This window comes from Panthera onca, chromosome A1 (assembly GCF_046562875.1).
Source record: "Panthera onca isolate mPanOnc1 chromosome A1, mPanOnc1 haplotype 2, whole genome shotgun sequence".
Lineage (NCBI taxonomy): Eukaryota > Metazoa > Chordata > Mammalia > Carnivora > Felidae > Panthera > Panthera onca.
In genome coordinates, this window is record NC_138339.1 from 214,934,969 (window position 1) to 214,953,214 (window position 18,246).

Below are 18,246 nucleotides of genomic sequence, written 5' to 3' on the forward strand. Positions count from 1 at the left end.
ACCACCTTTAAGTGTACAGTTCATCACTAAGTACATTGACATTGTGCAACCATCACCACTATCCATTTCCAGAATGCTTTTCTTCTTGCAAAATTGAAATTCTGTACTCATTAAACAGTAAGTCCCTGTTCCCGTTCCCATTTCCCCCAGTTCCTGGAAGCCACCATTCTACTTTCTGTCTCTGTAAATTTAACTACTCTAGGTCTCTCAGGTAAGTGGAATCATGCAGTACCTATCTTCTTGTGACTGGCATTTTCACTTAACGTAATGTCTTTGGAGTTCATCCGTGTTGTAGCATGCACCAGAATTGCTCTCAGGCAGGGGATTCTTGAACCCAGTCTGATATCTGTCCTGTGTTCCTCACACTCAGCTACCCTCCTGAAAGAGATCACTGAGTTTGGAAGAGGGAGTGAGCACACAGGTCTGAGATGGAACAAATTAACTTTACTCAAATACCTTGGAATATTGAATGCTGGGAAATGTCCCCTGAGATCATGTCATTAGAAAACTCGGGGAGAGGGGTGTGGAGATGTTTTCTCAAGACCAGTCCATGTACTCCAGATGCTGCCTTGTGGAAAATAGGTGGAGCCTTCGCTATTTTGACTCCAACTTCAGACTCTGCAATGACCATCACCTCCACGAATTTCAGCTGCATTTCTTTTTTTTTTTTTTTTTTTTAATTTTTTTTTTTCAACGTTTTTTATTTATTTTTGGGACAGAGAGAGACAGAGCATGAACAGGGGAGGGGCAGAGAGAGAGGGAGACACAGAATCGGAAACAGGCTCCAGGCTCCGAGCCATCAGCCCAGAGCCTGACGCGGGGCTCGAACTCACGGACCGCGAGATCATGACCTGGCTGAAGTCGGACGCTTAACCGACTGCGCCACCCAGGCGCCCCTCAGCTGCATTTCTAATCACACACTGGATTCTGTTCTGTCTCTGAAAACTTAAATTCAAGTTTCTTTCTCAGCAAGAACCCCTTATCATTCTCATTCAGTTATTCTTGTTAGACTTTGTTGTTGTTGTTGTTGTTGTTGTCGTTGTTGTTGTTGTTGTTGTTTAACCTCATTGAGCTCTGCAGACCCTGCCTTCTATCCTTTTTGGCCTCCTCCTTTTAATTGCTTCTGCCCCTATTTGACTTAGACCTCACAGTCCATCAATTCATCCATTCTCGTGCAATGTTTTCAGCTGCCTTACCCATTCAGTATTCTGTTAAACTCATCTGGCAAAAACCCAGCTCTAGATCATTCCAAATGTTTACCTTCTCATGAGCCTACATCCAGCCTTCCAAATGCTGCTAGAAAAAACTTCACAGCTCCACAGGCTAATGTTATGAAAAGTTGCAGTCTCCTCCCTAATTGGGTTCTCAGCTGTGCCCAGCAGTCCTCGGACAGTTTCCCCATGCAGTTCTCTCCCTAATCTCAACCATGGTTGTATTTTTTTGTTTTTTTGTTTTTTGTTTTTTTTTTAATTTTTTTTTTAACATTTATTTATTTTTGAGACAGAGAGAGACAGAGAATGAACAGGGGAGGGGCAGAGAGAGAGGGAGACACAGAATCTGAAACAGGCTCCAGGCTCTGAGCTGTCAGCACAGAGCCCGACGCGGGGCTCGAACTCACGGACCGTGAGATCATGACCTGAGCCGAAGTCGGATGCTTAACCAACCAAGCCACCCAGGCGCCCCTCAACCATGGTTTTTTAAAAGCCTCTTTTTCTTCCTCAGACTGTCTTTCCCTCTACTTCACTGGAAGAGTAAATGCCATCTTAAAAGAACTAACTCTATTTTCTGCACCATGCCTGAAAACTTCCCTGAATCTTCACTCAGCTTTTTTGTCTTCCCTGTGATTACAATAGAAAAGGTGCACTACCTTCTTCTAAGGCTAGTCCTTCCATTTTTAATCTGAATCCCTTCCCTTATTTGTTTTGTGCACAAAACAGGAACAAATGAGATAAAAGTTCACAATAAGTAATAGCCAGCGAGTGCTGGGAAGATGTATAGTGTAAGAAAATATAAAATGTATACTTTTATAAAAATATAAAATAAAGTATAAAGTGTTGGCTAAGGGGTTCATTGAAACAGTTTATGCATAATTGCACAGTTATGCATAATTGCAACAATTATGACCAATTGTGACTTAAACAAGAAATTTCCTATAGTTGCAGGACCAGCTTTACCCCCCAATTATAAAAGCAGTAGCTCAGAGTCATCAGACAGTGATGAGGACAGTAGTTCATTGTATGAAGAAGGAAATCAAGAATCTGAAGAAGATGACACTGGTCCAAGTGCAAGGTCAGTCACTTAAATAAACCAAGCTTCAAACCTAGTATACTTTGGCTGGAACAGATAGTCAGGAATGCCATATCTGTATTTTTACAGCACAGGAAGAAATCGTTTCATATGGCATTTCGTCAGGAACTACACCTTCTAGAAGGAAATTTAGTACTACTCCACAACTAGTAGATAGTTGTGGAGACATCTAGGATTTCAATTAAATTCTTATCTAAAAGATTTTTTCTTAAGGTATTACTGAAGTGTCTAAATACATATTCTAGATGAGCCATAGGATTTCTTTTAGAAATTATTTATGCAGTGTACGGTTTTTGCTTAAGTAAATGAATGATTTCCTTCTAACTACCCTTCCTTGCCATGGGTCCGTGTAAAGAAAAGTGGAATTTTTGTTTAGTATTGGGTAGCAAGGGTTTTTTGATGCGTTTTAAAGATAAGACAGAACTAGCAACTTAAAACCTTCCTGCATGAGATAAAAAGCTAGCGTCAAACTTTTTGCTCAAAAACATTCAGCAAGTAGACTCTTCGAAACCTCAGTAAAGTGGAATCTTTAACGCCATAGAAAATATGGCACTATTTTAGGCCAAAAATAAATTCCAGGAAAAGGTTGATATAAGATCAACTGTGGTGTCCATTTGTTCTCATTGGGCAAGATGAATTTATTGTTTCAGTGTTCATACAACTAGTTGGAGTTAATGCTTCCTTTAAAACTTAAAATTCTCTGTGAAAAAAATTTGTGTAACGTTGTACTACTGTGTTTTTAGAAAACAGAGGAGAACTCAGGATGATGACGATGATGATGAAGGGTTTTTTGGACCAGCTCTTCCTCCTGGATTTAAAAAGCAGGATGATTCTCCTCCCAGGTGACAATGTGTAGTGTTTCAGGCCAGTCTTTTCCAACTATTTCAGTAGGTGTTTGTTGATTCAATAAAGCGCTGTCCAAAGTTGTTTTTTAACTTACAGATTTATAGAACATTTGAAACGCATAGGGGAAAGTAACTGTTTCCTCTAACAAAAATGATTATTTACATGCCTATAAACACTTCTGTAGTTTATCAAAAACCTCCACATCCCTTAGTTGATGCTCACAAGAGTGCTCTGTGATAGACTGAGTGCAGCATTATCCCTCTTCGCCCTTTTCTTAAATAGATAAGGTTGCACACATAGTAAGCAGTAGGCCTGGGGCTGGAATCCTGGTATTTACCTTTAAAATTAGATGCTTTCTTAGTTATTTGGTGACAGAAAGAACAATACCTGTGTGCCACGTTAAACAATTTGACTAACTTCTCTGTACCTCAGAATTGCCATCTGAAAAATAGGATAACAACACGTACCTTTCAAAATTGTGATGATTGAGATTTCATATTTACATACATGCACATACGTGTGTGTGTGCGCGTGTGTGTGCGCGCACCTCTTACGTGATGCCTGGCCCCAGGTAAGCATATAGTAAGTTTTGATTCCTATCTTCTCAGAATTATAAAGTTTTTAATGCTGAATATGTAATTGCACACCACCTTGTTTATAATTCAGAGCACTGTTACCAGTATGCAAGAACAAGTCAAAAAGACTTGTATATTTTAATGTGGTTTTTTTATTTATTTTTGAGACAGAGAGAGAGTGTGAGTGGGGGAGGGGCAGAGAGAGAGGGAGACACAGAATCCGAAGCAGGCTCCAGGCTCCGAACTGACAGCACAGAGCCCAACACAGGGCTCGAACTCACAAACTGCGTGATCGTGACCGAGCCGACGTCGGATGCTTAACAGACTGAGCCACCCAGGCGCCCCAACTATTGTATATTTTATATTCAAACTTTACAATCCTATCTCTCAGCTCCAATTTTCATGTTAACTTTGGACCTTTTGGAAATTAGGCTAGACTCTCTGCTGCCTGATTTTGTATGCCACCAAGCCAAGAATAATCTTTAAAGGGTCATCTAAAAAACAAAGACTGGCATGCCTAAGAGACCCATATATGGCCCTCAAAGCCTAAAATGTCCTCTCTGGCCTTTTACAGAAAATTTGCTAACCACTGGGTCATAACATTCCTTTCAAGAAAGCACATTGTTAGAAGTACAGCAATGTCTTTCTTGAGAGTTGTATTTGGCTGTTAAATGGCCAGGATCAGAACCCAGACCTTCTGAGTCAGTACCGATTTTTCTCTGCTAGGAAGCCTGTCTGTGAGGCTCTGATTGAACACAGTGCAACCTGGAAAAGCCAGCTTAGGACTTCATTGCCATCTTGCTTGTTAATACTGGTACAGCAACATCTCTGGGGAAAACATTGGTATGAAAGAAAGAATTAAGAAACGTAAAGTATGAAAGAGAGTAGAAAATATCTTGTCTCTGTTATGTTTTCCCTGAAGTAAGGCTTTCTCTTTGTAAGCCCCAGATTTTAGGCACTTCTCCCATTTGGACTGATGTCAGTTCCCTCAGAAATGTAGCAATAGGTCCCCTTGAAAGAAAATGAACTTTGGCCTCGAGGAGACCAGGGTTCAAACGCCAGCACTGACACTTGCTAGTGTGTGGTGTCCTTGGGCCTTATTTTGCTCACCCAGAAAATGGAATGACTTAGGGGTTGTTTGAAGGAAACAGAAAAGTGCTCTGGTTGAAATGTGGCTAGCACAGCACCTTTTCCTTTGTCTGTAGGTCTCAAATGACTTTTCATTCTTGTGCACTTCCATAGTGAGGACAGTGTTCAGATTTGTATACTCCCGTGGCACATGTAACCATAAATTGCCGACATCTCTGTATGCATGCACCGTTTATGTTCTTAGAACTCAATTTATACTTAAGGAGTTCTGACTATAACTATAACACGCCTAATGCACCTGTCAGTGGTCAGTGAATATCAAAACTGAAAGCCAAGGCACAAAATAGAAAAATATCTTCACAGGCTTTAATTCTTAATAAGGAATTTTTAAAAAATACTATTTTTATTTAATGGAGTTCTTTTAGGAAGTGATATACATCACTGCCATTGAGAATTACTGGTTTAGTATCTTAGCATTGACTAACAAATAGAAAATAAAAATGAGAAAATTGTATTTTTTTAAGATACTATAGAAAAATACTAGGTTATAAAATACAAATAATATGTTACATGAAATTCTCATCTTCAACATTTGTTAGTACTTGGTTTCTTTTTTCTTTTTCTTTTTTGTGAACGCTTATTCTAAAAACTGCTTTTGAAAATCAGGGAGAATGTTAAAGGTACATTTTATTTTTCAGGCCTATAATAGGTCCTGCATTACCACCTGGTTTTATTAAATCTACTCAGAAAAGTGACAAAGGCCGAGATGATCCAGGACAACAAGTATCATCATATTTCAACTATGAGGTTTGGAAATTTTTTGATTAAAGCATAAGATGTAACAAACTCAAGACTTTGCAGAGTAATAACTATGTAATCATTTGGCTCAAATGTAACTAATACGCACACAGTTGCATCCACATTAATCTAGGATTATAAGGTATACTAAATCAGAAGCTTGTCACAGAAATGAGATGTTATGAAAAAATAACAAGGCAGTTACATGTTGACAGAATGTGATCTATTCATGCTTCTCATCCTTGAAGGCAATGTTTACAGTGCCAGAAAATACAACATGATGAAAAGTTTAAGGAATCATGGTGATTTGACCTGAAAAAAAGACAGCTGAGGAATTTTTTGATAATGGTCTACCTTGAGATTAGTTCTTATCCATCCATCTCTGGTACCCGTATTTAACAAAGCTAGTGGTTAAATGATTTTATGAAAAAATAGGTCAATGATTTTAGAGTCAAGTAGGAAAGCTGTTTTCTTGTTAGAGGCCTAGTCCTTACCAATAGCTGAGATTTGTAGAGTACTTTATAATTTGTAATGCTTTTTCCCCATATATGGATATTATTTTCTCTGCAACCTTATGAAATAGATATTATCCGCCATCTGACAGATACTAAAAACCAGAGAAATTTGGTAACTTACCCAAGATTGCACACTTTGCACTAATCAAAGCCAAAGCTTAAACCCAGTTTTTTTTTTTTTCTTTTTTAAGTTTTTTATTTTTAAAGATTTACTTTTAAGTAATCTCTACACTCTACAAGGGACTCAAACTCACAACCCCAAGATCAAGAGTTGCTTGCTCTCGGGGCGCTTGGGTGTCTCAGTCAGTTAAACAACCGACTTCAGCTCAGGTCATGATCTCACAGTCCGTGAGTTCCAGCCCTGCGTCGGGCTCTGTGCTAACAGCTCAGAGCCTGGAGCCTGCTTCGGATTCAGTGTCTCCCTGTCTCTCTGCCCCTCCCCTGCTCATGCTCTGTCTCAAAAATAAATTAAAAAAAAAAACATTAAAAAAGTGTTGTTGTTGTTTTTTTAATAAAAAAAAGTCGCTTGCTCTCCTGACGGAGCCAGCCAGGTGCCCCTTAAGCCCAGTTCTTAATGCTTTAGATCACCTCTTCAGTCTGTTATTCTGTAGTAATTTCCTGGATGTTCATCTCTATTGAGAACTGAGCAGTTACACTGTGGCTGTTACCAAGGAAAATATAATGCAGTGGTTAAGACCATGAACTTCAGAGTCATTTACTCCTTCCTTCAACAGCTACTTAGAGAGTACCTACTACAGTGTATGAGGCACATGGTCATAGGAATGAGTCTGTCAACAAGTCTAGTTGGTCCCACCTTCAAAGGACATCCACAGTCCAACCATTTCTGCTCTTCCCCTAGTCTAAGTCAAATCACAGTTCATCTGTTTATCGGTCTTGATATTTTAAACCTTGTTTTTCTGTTACCTCCTCTCAACACGGCAGCTAGAGCAGCCTGGGTAAAATGAAGTCAGATTGTGTCACTCACACTCAGAACTATCACACTGCTCCTCCTCTCTCTACATAAAAGCCAAACCCTGGGGCACCTGGCTGGCTCAGTAGAGCATGCGACTCTTGATTGTGGTGTCATGAGCTTGAGCCCCATGTGAAACGTAGAGATTACTTAAGAAAAATGAAAAATAAAAACAATAAACAGAGCCATTACACTGTGCTGACAGCTCAGAGCCTGGAGCCTGCTTCGGATTCTGTGTCTCCCTCTCTCTCTGCTCTTCCCCCACTCATGCTCTGTCTCTCTCTTCTTCAAAAGTAAATAAATATTTTTTTAATTAAATAAATATTAAAAAAAAATTTTTAATAAAATTAAAACTAGAGCCCTACACATTGTAATGTCTCCTTGAGCTCCGTGATTTTCTCTCTTAACATCAATCTGACCACACTGTGCTCCTTGCTGTACCTCCTCACTTACGCCTAGCAGGCTCCTGCCCCTGACTGTTCATTTCTGCAAAGTCTCCCCAGAGTGGTCTTCCCCTAGATATCTATGTGGCTTGCCTCAGAGCTTCCGTGTTGGGCTGGAATGTCACCTTAGGTCGTTTCTGACCTCCTAGCTCAAAATTACTATCTCCTCTTCCCTTTACTCGTCTCTCCTTCCGGCCTTTAATTCTCTCCATAGCATCTGTCAGCACCTCAGATACCATCTGTTACTGCTTCTTTCTGTTTATTGTTGACCTCTCCCCGCTAGAATGTTGAGGACGGAGATTTTGTCTTCTCCATAGGGGACATTCGGAAGTATTTGTTGAATGAATGAGTACGTTAGACATAGTCCCAGATAATCACACTAATCAACCTGCAGGGTAGTGGGGAATATGGACATTACACAAACATCTAACATTATGAGTGATTCAAAAGGTGAGACAAGGGGCGCCTGGGTGGCTTAGTTGGTTGATCATCCGACTTCAGCTCAGGTCATGATCTCACCATCCATGAGTTTGAGCCCCGCATCGGGCTCTGTGCTGATGTCTCAGAGCCTGGAGCCTGCTTCCGATTCTGTGTCTCCCTTTCTCTCTGACCCTCCCCCATTCATGCTCTCTCTGTCTCAAAAATAAATAAACATTAAAAAAAAAAAAAAAAAAAGGGTGAGATAAAATACTATGGAACCATGACAGGGGAATCTAAACTAACCTAAAGAAATGAGAAAAAGTCTTTGTCTCTGAGAAAATGTCTAAACTGAAGACTGATGAGTTGGAGATGTCTCAGCAAAGAGGGCAGGAGAGATTGTTCCAGAAAGCACAGATAGCTTATTTGAAGAGAAAGCAATGTAGAGAGGAGGAAAGTTAGGGCTTTAGAAGTTTAGTGTGAGGGTACCCGGGTGGCTCAGTCAGTTAAGCATCTGACTTCGGCTCAGGTCATAATCTCGCAGTTCGTGGGTTTGAGCCTCGTGTTGGGCTCTGTACTAAAAGCTCAGAGCCTGGAGCCTGCTTCAGATCCTGTGTCTGTCTCTCTGCCCCTCCCCGACTCACTCTCCAAAAATATAAACATTAAAAAAAAAATTTTTTTTTAAAAGAAGTCCAGTGTGGTTGGAGGGAAGAGAGCAGGAGAGAGAAGGCAAGAGCCATTGGCGCCTGGGTGAGCTTAGTTTCATGTCAGTATCATGCAGGTTGTTATCCTTGTCTTAGAGGGTTGTTGGTGAGGATTAAGTCAGAACATTTTCAACTTATAATAGCTCTCGTCATTGTTGTTATTCTTAACACCTTCACTACTGATACCATGAGAGTATTTTTTTCTATAATTTATTTATTTTTTTATAATTTACATCCAAGTTAGTTAGCACATGGTGCAACAATGATTTTAGGCGAGGAAAAGGTCCTCATTGCTCAGTGATTAGCCAGCAATACATTGTTTGCGTTTTTGTCTTATTGTCTCTAAGTAATCCATTGCAGTGAAATTTTAAGTATTTTAGGATCATTTTCTATAACCCATAGCTCTGCTCCTGGTTTAAAGGCAATGTCTTATTTCAAAAGGAAACAGATAGCAGTGAAGATGAGGACATTGTTGGACCCATGCCTGCAAAAGGACCAGTTAACTACAGCGTCACGACAGAGTTTGAAAAAAGGGCCCAGAGAATGAAAGAAAAACTGACCAGAGGAGATGATGTAAGTTTTAAATATACTATACTCTGAGAAATTGGCTAAATGGATTAAAAATCTAAATTTTAAAATCGAGATGAAAGAAAATATATGCATTATGTATATAAGCAATATAAATAAATAATAATATAATATAATTAATAATATAAATAAAATATATGCAATATGTGTATAAAGAAAACTTAGGAGCAAGGTAACCTAGAAGCTGTAAAAGGAAAGGAAAAGACTGGCAAATTTGCCTATTTAAAAATTTCTGTGTGGCAAAAGATAACAAAGTCAAAAGAACAATAAATTGGATGAGGTAATTGTAACATATATGACAAAATATAATCCTTTATATTAAATTCTTTCTCTTAAAGCTTCAATTGAGAAACATGACCACTTATGCAGTATCTTACAAACACTTTCTGAGCTACTTTTCTTTTTTTTTTGACTGATTTTTTTACTTCTCTTAAAGAATTCATCCAAACCAATTACAAGAGAGTCATGGATGACTGAGCTTCCTCCAGAAATGAAAGACTTTGGTCTCGGGCCCAGAACTTTTAAGAGACGAGCCGATGAGAAATCTGGGGATCGATCGGTCTGGACAGACACCCCAGCTGACAGGGAGAGGAGAGCTAAGGTGAGAGAGCTTGTTTGTGCATGTATTTCTGCCCATGTTGGCTGTATTTTGAAAACATAGAAGGCATGATGACTTAAAGGTACTATTTTTAAATTATGATTCCAAAGGGAAAATACAGATTTCTCCCTGAAAGAAAATAAGGAAAGTGACACCAATTGCTTGCGATTTCCCAATGAATTATCTCATTTAAATCTCAAGAAAACCCAGAGATCTGGACTTACTGACTTCATTTTATAGAGGGAGAAACTAACTTTTATGAGGTCCACTTTTCTGGAATTAGAGGGCTGATTAGTAATGAATAATAATTCTATTCTAGACCTTTCTATAATTCTAAATTCTCTAGTCCTTATACACCATCATACTGTCTCCATGAAACTAAAGCCACGGGTTCACCTAGGTTAAATGATACATAGAGATTCTCCCACAAAATGACCTTACTTCAGGTGCACTAAGTTTTGTGTTACTGTCAAAATAGGCAAGAAATGCTTTTATCGATAGTGCTGAATACTATATGATCTCCCTTCTGTGCAGAATCTAAAAAAACAAACCAGAAAAAAAAAAAAAAGTCATAGATATAGAGAATAGACTGGTGGTTGCCTGGAGGTAGGGGGAGGCAAAATGGAGGAAGTAAATAAAACTCATGGGGACATATGTACAGCATGGTGACTATACTTAGTAATACTGTATCGCGTATTTGAAATTAGCTAGGAGAGTGGATCTTGAAAGTCCTCATCACAAATGGAATAAATGTTGGTAGCTGTATATGGTGATGGATGTTGACTTATTTTGATTACTTTACAATATATAACAAATATTGAATCATTATGTTGTACACCTGAAACTAATAAAATGTTTCATCAGTTATATCTCCGTTTTTAAAAAAAGAAACATTTTCATTAGTGTGCTAAATAATTTGCTAAAAAAGAAAAGAAGTTTGGATAGAATGCATTATTGACTCTGCTTTTTACAAAATCTTCCACTGTAAATTAGGAAATGAACCATTGTAAATTAGAAATACCCCCAGCACTACTTCTTAAATTTACCCCATCCGAAGGTTTTTACTCCCTTTAATTCAAATTTGAATGCTTGAGGGGCGCCTGGGTGGCGCAGTCGGTTAAGCGTCCGACTTCAGCCAGGTCACGATCTCGCGGTCCGTGAGTTCGAGCCCCGCGTCAGGCTCTGGGCTGATGGCTCGGAGCCTGGAGCCTGTTTCCGATTCTGTGTCTCCCTCTCTCTCTGCCCCTCCCCCGTTCATGCTCTGTCTCTCTCTGTCCCAAAAATAAATAAAAAACGTTGAAAAAAAAAAAAAAAAAAATTTGAATGCTTGAGTAATTGGCACCCGAAGGCTATAGCTTTCCAGTTTTGACTTCCATAGTTCCACACTTCATTCATTCCTCTACTCTGTTTATGTTGTCCATCAGTACCAAGAATTATGAGACCTTCTCTTTTCATTCTGTAACTATAAATTGAATACCTTCTCTGCCAGGCATTCAGTTTGGTTGTAGGTAATAGTAAAATGGAAAAGCTTTTTTTTTTTCTCAAGCTTATTTATTTTGAGACAGAGAGAGAATGAGAGAACACATGTGCACACAAGTAGGGGAGGAGGAGAGAGAGAAAGAGAAAGAGAGAGAGAGAAGAGAGAGACAGAGAGAGAGAGAGAATGAATCCCAAATAGGATCCAGGCTGGCACCCAGAGCCCTATGCAGGCTCGATCTTAAAAACCATGAGATCATGACCTGAGCCGAAATCAAGAGTCAGACACCCAACCAACTGAACCACCCAGGTGCCCTGGAAAAGCTTCTTATGGAGTTTTCATTTTAGTGGAGAATTGGTTATAAAATACCCCGTGTTACTCTTTTTTTTTTTTTTTTTAATGTTTATTTATTTTTGAGAGAGAGAGAGACAGAGCACGTGCAGGGAAGGCTCAGAGAGAGAGACACAGAATTCGAAGCAGGCTCCAGGCTTTGAGCTGTCAGCACAGAGCCCGATGTAGGATTCAGACCTACAAACTGTGAGATCATGACCTGAGCTGAAGTCGGATGCCTAACTGACTGAGCCACCCAGGCGCCCCCCGTGTTATTCTTAAAATGTGGATGGTATGGTAATGTCTCCAGATTTTAGCACCCTACCTTGCACATGTGGCAAAATTGTAAATTCTCTTTGGTCCAGAAGATTAAGGGAAATCTAAGAGTTGTAATAGAAAGTTGAGGTGAACCAACACACCTGAGGCAGAAGAGGCAACAGAAAAGGTGGTGTGGGGGCACCTGGGTGGCTCAGCTGGTTGAGCATCTGACTTCAGCTCAGGTCGTGATCTCACAGTTCGTGGGTTCGAGCCCCGCATTGGGCTCTGTGCTGACAGCTCAGAGCCTGGAGCCTGCTTCGGATTCTGTCTCTCCCTATCTCTGCCCCTCCCCCACTCGTGCTCTGTCTCTGCCTCTAAAAAATGAATCAACCTTAAAAAAAAAATTTTTTTTTTTTTAAAAAAGAGGTGGTGTGGAAGTAAGCCGCATGCTTTGAATGACTAGTGTTGCAGTGCCTGTCTACTCTTTCTTAACTGGTGTTTTATAAAAATAACATACTGGCATTTCTGTAATTTAGCCTTTAAGATTGTTTCCAGAAAAGACATTCCCTTGTTTACGTGAATTTATTCATGTCTGTGTTAGTTGTGCTTTTCTCTCTCCTTCTGTTCCTCTGTATAGGTAAATAGATGTCTAGCCTATAGCCAGATATGGAGGGACTCTTCTTCCGAGGAAAATATCAGAAAAATGGAGCAAATGGAAATTAGACAACCCAGTGATTTTAGGACCTATGATTAAGTTCTTCAGATCTTTTTCTTTTCAGTACTTGAAAGTGTTTTGTTCAGTTCTACAGCAAATTCATAAAAGGATTATTAATACTCCTTCAATTTTATGGGATACTATATTTAGCATATAGTACCACAGAGGCGCCTGGGTGGCTCAGTCGGTTAAGCATCCGACTCTTGATTTTTGGCTCAGGTCATGATCTCATGGTTTGTGAGTTCAGGCCCCACATCGGGCTCTGCACTGACAGTGCGGAGCCTGCTTGGGATTCTTTCTTTCCTTCTCTGTCGAAGGCTTGTTCTTCCTCTCTCTCTCTCTCTCTCAAAATAAATAAAAACTTTAAAAAGTAGCGTATAGTACCACAGACTCATATTTATGGTATAAACTATACAGTATCGGAGAGCCGTTCATTTTCTTGTGTGTTTCATTCTGTGTAAAGTTTATGAGTAATTTTTGTCACAGATCTTAGCTAAATTTCCTTTTTGACAGACTTTCTCCATCTTTCCATTTTTGTTTCTTATGATGCCATCTTTTTTTTTAAGCTTTTATTTAAATTCTAGTTAGTTAAGGGGGGAAGGGAAAAAAAAATAAATTCTAGTTCGTTAACCATACAGTGTATACAATATAGTGATTCACCACTTCCATACAGTGCCTGGTGCTCACAATTGCCCTCCTTAATCCCCATCACCTATTTAACCCATCCCAACACCCACTTCCCTTCTGGTAACATCAGTTTGTTCTCTATAGTTAAAAGTCTGTTTCTTGGTTTGCCTCTCTTTTTTTTTTTTTTTTCTCATTTGTTCATTTATTTCTTAAATTGCATTATGAGTGGGGCGCCTGGGTGGCTCAGTCGGTTAGGCATCCGACTTCAGCTCAGGTCACGATCTCGAGGTCCGTGAGTTCAAGCCCCGCATCAGGCTCTGGGCTGATGGCTCAGAGCCTGGAGCCTGCTTCTGATTCTGTGTCTCCCTATCTCTCTGCCCCTCCCCCGTTCATGCTCTGTCTCTCTCTGTCTCAAAAATAAATAAACGTTAAAAAAAAAAATTGCATTATGAGTGAAATCATAATGGTGTTTGTCTTTCACAGACCTATTTCGCTTAGCATAATAGTCTCTAGCTCCATCCATGTTGTTGCAAATGGCAAGATTTCATTCTTTTTTTATGGCTGGGCAATATTCCATTTATATATATGTATAATATATATATATATATATATATATATATATACCACATCTTCTTTATCCATTCATCAATTGTTGGAAACTTGGACTGTTTCCATAGTTTGGCTCCTATAAACATCAGGGTGCATGTATCCCTTCAAATTATTATTTTTGTATTCTTTGGATAAATACCTAGTGCAATTGCCAGATTATAGGGTAGTTCTATTTTTACCTTTCTGAGGAACCTTCATACTGTTTTCCACAGTGGCTGCACCAGTTTGCATTCCCACCAACGGGCCACCAATGGTGTAAGAGAGTTCCCCTTTCTCCACATCTTCACCAACATTTGTTGTTTCTTGTGTTGTTGATTTTAGCCATTCTTACAGGTGTGGAATATCACGTGGATTTGATTTGTATTTCCCTGATGATAAGTGATGGTGAGCATGTTTTCATGTATCTGTTGGCCGGCCATCTGTATGTCTTCTGCCCATTTTTTAATTGGATTATTTAGTTTTGGGGTGTTACGTTTGATAATTTCTGTATAGGTTTTGGATACTAACTCCTTATCCAATATGCCATTTTCAAATATCTTCTCCCATTCCATAGGTTGCCTTTTAGTTTTGTTGATTGTTTCCTTCGCTGTGCAGAAGTTTTTTATTTTGATGTCGTTCCGGTAGTTTATTTTTTATTTTGTTTCCCTTGCAACATATCTAGAAGAAGTTGCTAAGACCAGTGTCTAAGAAGTTACTGCTTGTGTTCTCTTCTAGAGTATTTTATTTTATTTCATTTCATTTCATTTCATTTCACTTCATTTCATTTCATTTATTTATTTTTAGAGAGAGCATGAGAGCAAGGAAATGGGGCAAAGAAAGAGAGAGAATCTTAAGTAGGCTCCATGCTCAGCATAGAGCCTGACGTGGGGCTCAATCCCATGACCCTTAGGATCTTGACCTGAGACAAAATCAAGAATTGGACGCTCAACCGGCTGAGCCACCCAGGCACCCCTCTTCTAGGATTTTTATGGCTTCAGGTCTCCCATTTAGGTCTTTAATCCATTTTGGATTTACGTTTGTGTTTGGTGTAAGACAGTGGTTCAGGCTAATTCTATTTCATGTGGCTATCCAGTTTTCTCAGCACCATTTGTTAAAGAGACATTCCTTTTCCCATTGGATATTCTTTCCTGCTTTGTCGAAGATTAATTGACCATATATTTGTGGGTTCATTTCTGTGATTTCTGTTCCGTTCCATTGATCTAGGTGTCTATGTTTGTGCCAGTACCATACTGTTTTGATGACTACAGCTTTGTAGTATAACTTGAAGTCTGGAGTTGTGATGCCTCCAACTTTGTTTTTGTTTTTGTTTTTGTTTTTGTTTTTGTTTTTCTTTCAAGGTTGCTCTGGCTCTTCAGAGTCTTCTGTGGTTCCGTACAAATTTTAGGAATGTTTGTTCGAACTCCATGAAAAATGCTGTTGGTGTTGTGATAGGGATTGCATTAAATGTGTAGATTACTTTGGGTAGTAATATTTGTTCTTCCAATCTAGGAGCCTGGAATGTCTTTCCATTTCTTTGTGTCATCTTGAATTTTTTTCATCAGTGTTCTATAGTTTTCAGAGCACAAGTTTTTCACCTCTTTGGTTAGGTTTATTCCTAGGTATCTTACTTTTTTGTCTGCAGTTGTACATGGGATTAATTCCTTAATTCCTCTTTTTCTTGCTTCATTGTTGGTGTATACAAATGCAACAGATTTCTACACATTGATTTTGTACTATGCGACTTTACTAAATTCATTTATCAGTTCAGTTTTTTGGTAGAGTCTTTTGGGTTTTCTATATAGAATATCATGTCATCTGCAAAGAGTGAAAATTTCACTTCTTCCTTGCCGATTTGGATACCTTTTACTTCTTTTTGCTGTCTGATTGCTGTGTTGAACAACAGTGGTGAGAGTGAACAACCCTGTCTTACTCCTGACGGTAGAGGAAAATCTCTGTTTTCCCCATTTAGGGTGATCTTAGCTGTGGGTTTTTCATAGATGGCCTTTATTATGTTGAGGTTATGTTCCCTCTAAACCTACTTTCTTGAGGATTTTTATCACGAATGGATGTTGTACTTTCTCAGATGCTTTTTCTGCATCTATTGAAATGATCATATGGTTCTTACCCTTTCTTTTATTAATGTGATGTCTCACCCTGATTGATTTGCAAATACTGAGCCACCTTTGCAACCCAGGAATAAATCTCACTTGATCATAGTGAATGATTTTTCTCATGTATTGTTGGATTCAGTTTGCTAGTATTTTATTGAGAATTTTTACATCTGTGTTCATCAGGGATATTGGCTTATAGTTCTCTTTTTTAGTGGTGTCTTTATTTGGTTTTGGTATCAGGGTAATGTTCGCTTCATGGAATGAATTTGGAAGTTTTCTTTTCTGTTTTTTGGAATAGTTTGAGAATAGGTATTAATTCTTCTTTAAATGTTAGGTAGAAGGTGGCTAACCTGGGTGGCTCACTTAAGCCTCTGCCTCTTGATTTCAGTTCAGATCATGATCTCATGGTTTGTGAGATTAAGCCCCATGTTGGGCTCCTTCCTGACAGCACAGTCCATTTGGAATTCTCTCTCTCCCTCTCTCACTGTCCCTTCCCCGCTCGGACACTTTTTCTCTCAAAATAAATAAACATTGTTTTAAAATAAATAAATAAATAAAATTCGCTGACATCTATTATTACCTTACCTCCCAGTCTTGATTAGATCTGTTAACTCTTAAATATTAAATGGTCAGGTTTTTATCGCCATTTTACCATAATATCATTTTCCATTTAATATTAATAAACGAAAGCATGTTTTCTAGGAAAATTTTTATGAGAAAATAAGAACTCAGCTATGCCTATGTTTTTAACATACTTTAGCAAATGCAGTGTTGTTTTGTACATGTGTTTTAAGTAGGCTCCACACCCAAAGTGGGGCTTGAACTCAAACCCTAAGATCAAGAGTCATGTGTTCTACCAACTGAGCCAGCTAGGAGCCCCTGTTTTGTATATTATTAAGATAAACATTATAGATGACCTTTTTGGTTTTCTTAAGCAGATAACAACAATATTAAAATATGCTTTGAGAGGGGCGCCTGGGTGGCTCAGTCGGTTGAGCGTCCGACTTCAGCTCAGGTCGTGATCTCGTGGTCCATGAGTTCGAGCCCCGCGTCAGGCTCTGTGCTGACAGCTCAGAGCCTGGAGCCTGTTTCGGATTCTGTGTCTCCCTCTCTCTGACCCTCCCCCGTTCATGCTCTGTCTCTCTCTGTCTCAAAAATAAATAAAGGTTAAAAAAAAATTTTTTTTTTAAATGCTTTGAGAACAGTGCTTTTAAATTGTTTTTATGTGGGCTTTTCTCATCCCTGGTTGGGACTGTATTCTCTAGAATTTTTTTTTTTTCTAATTAAAATTTGTTGGAAATCTATCTAAGTACTTCATCTTGTGTATACACTATTGTTAATTTTTTTTTTTTAATTTCGAATTCCAGTTGTTCGTTGTTGGATTATTTTGTATATTGACCTTGTATCCTGCAGCTTTGATCTAGTGTACTTTCTTATTAGTTCCAGGAGTATTTTCATGGATGCTTTGGAGTTTTCTACATAAATAGTCATGTCATCCGTGAATAAAGATAGTTTTATTATTTCTTTTCCAAACTGTAAACCTTTTCTTTTTCTTTATTTTTTTCCCTCAAGAATGATATTACTACTTTTAAAAACAGATAATGTAAAATTTCTTTTCTATTTTTTTAAGGCTTTATTTTTAAGTAATCTGTATATCCAAGGTGGGGCTCAGACTTACAACCCTGAGCTCAAAAAGTCACATGATCTACCACTGAGCCAGCCAGGTGCCCCTCTCAGATTTCTTTTAAAGCCTAATTTCCTCTCCTACAATTCATCATTATTTGTCAAACTCCTTTGTGAGTTTGACACACACAACTAAGTAAATGAGTTTTTCTATTGATCTGAATAGGTTTTCTTCTTGTTTTCAAGAAAATCACTGAGTAGAACATGAACTGATCCCTTACCAACTCTATTCATATTCCTAGTGGAAAAGATTCAACAAACTTACTTTAGTCTCTTATTTAGTCAATCTGAGTAAAAATAATGGTATTTTTTTTTTCCCTTAACTATATGGTTCAGTAATGTGTTAACAACCTGTGTTCATTCTTCAGGAAACACAAGAAGCAAGGAAGTCATTCAATAAGAAGGATGAAGAACATATATTGTCAGGAAGGGAAAAGAGATTGGCTGAGCAGGTGTCCTCATACAATGTGAGTAAGAATAAAATATATAAGCTTTTCTTTTTTTGTATCCTTCAATGCTCTTCTTATATTTTCTTTCTTGTTTCTCATTCTTTTATATGTCTTCCTTTTTACCTCAGTGTTTTTCTGTACATCTGCCCTTAGAAATA

General features: G+C 38.6%; 1 protein-coding gene across 5 annotated transcripts in view; it reads left to right on the forward strand.

Annotated features, from left to right (window-relative positions):
* Positions 1-18,246, forward strand: part of GPALPP1 (GPALPP motifs containing 1) — a 45,393-nt gene that overhangs the window by 1,765 nt on the left and 25,382 nt on the right. For all 5 annotated transcript variants that reach the window (XR_013550222.2, XR_013550223.2, XR_013550224.2 and 2 more), the window contains exons 2-7: positions 2,157-2,289; positions 3,051-3,149; positions 5,516-5,624; positions 9,106-9,237; positions 9,689-9,853; positions 18,008-18,106. Coding sequence is in view for 2 of the 5 variants with exons in the window: in XM_078433486.2 (XP_078289612.2) it covers positions 2,157-2,289; positions 3,051-3,149; positions 5,516-5,624; positions 9,106-9,237; positions 9,689-9,853; positions 18,008-18,106 (737 nt within the window). In the remaining 3 variants the exon portion in view is untranslated. The remainder of the gene's footprint in view (positions 1-2,156; positions 2,290-3,050; positions 3,150-5,515; positions 5,625-9,105; positions 9,238-9,688; positions 9,854-18,007; positions 18,107-18,246) is intronic.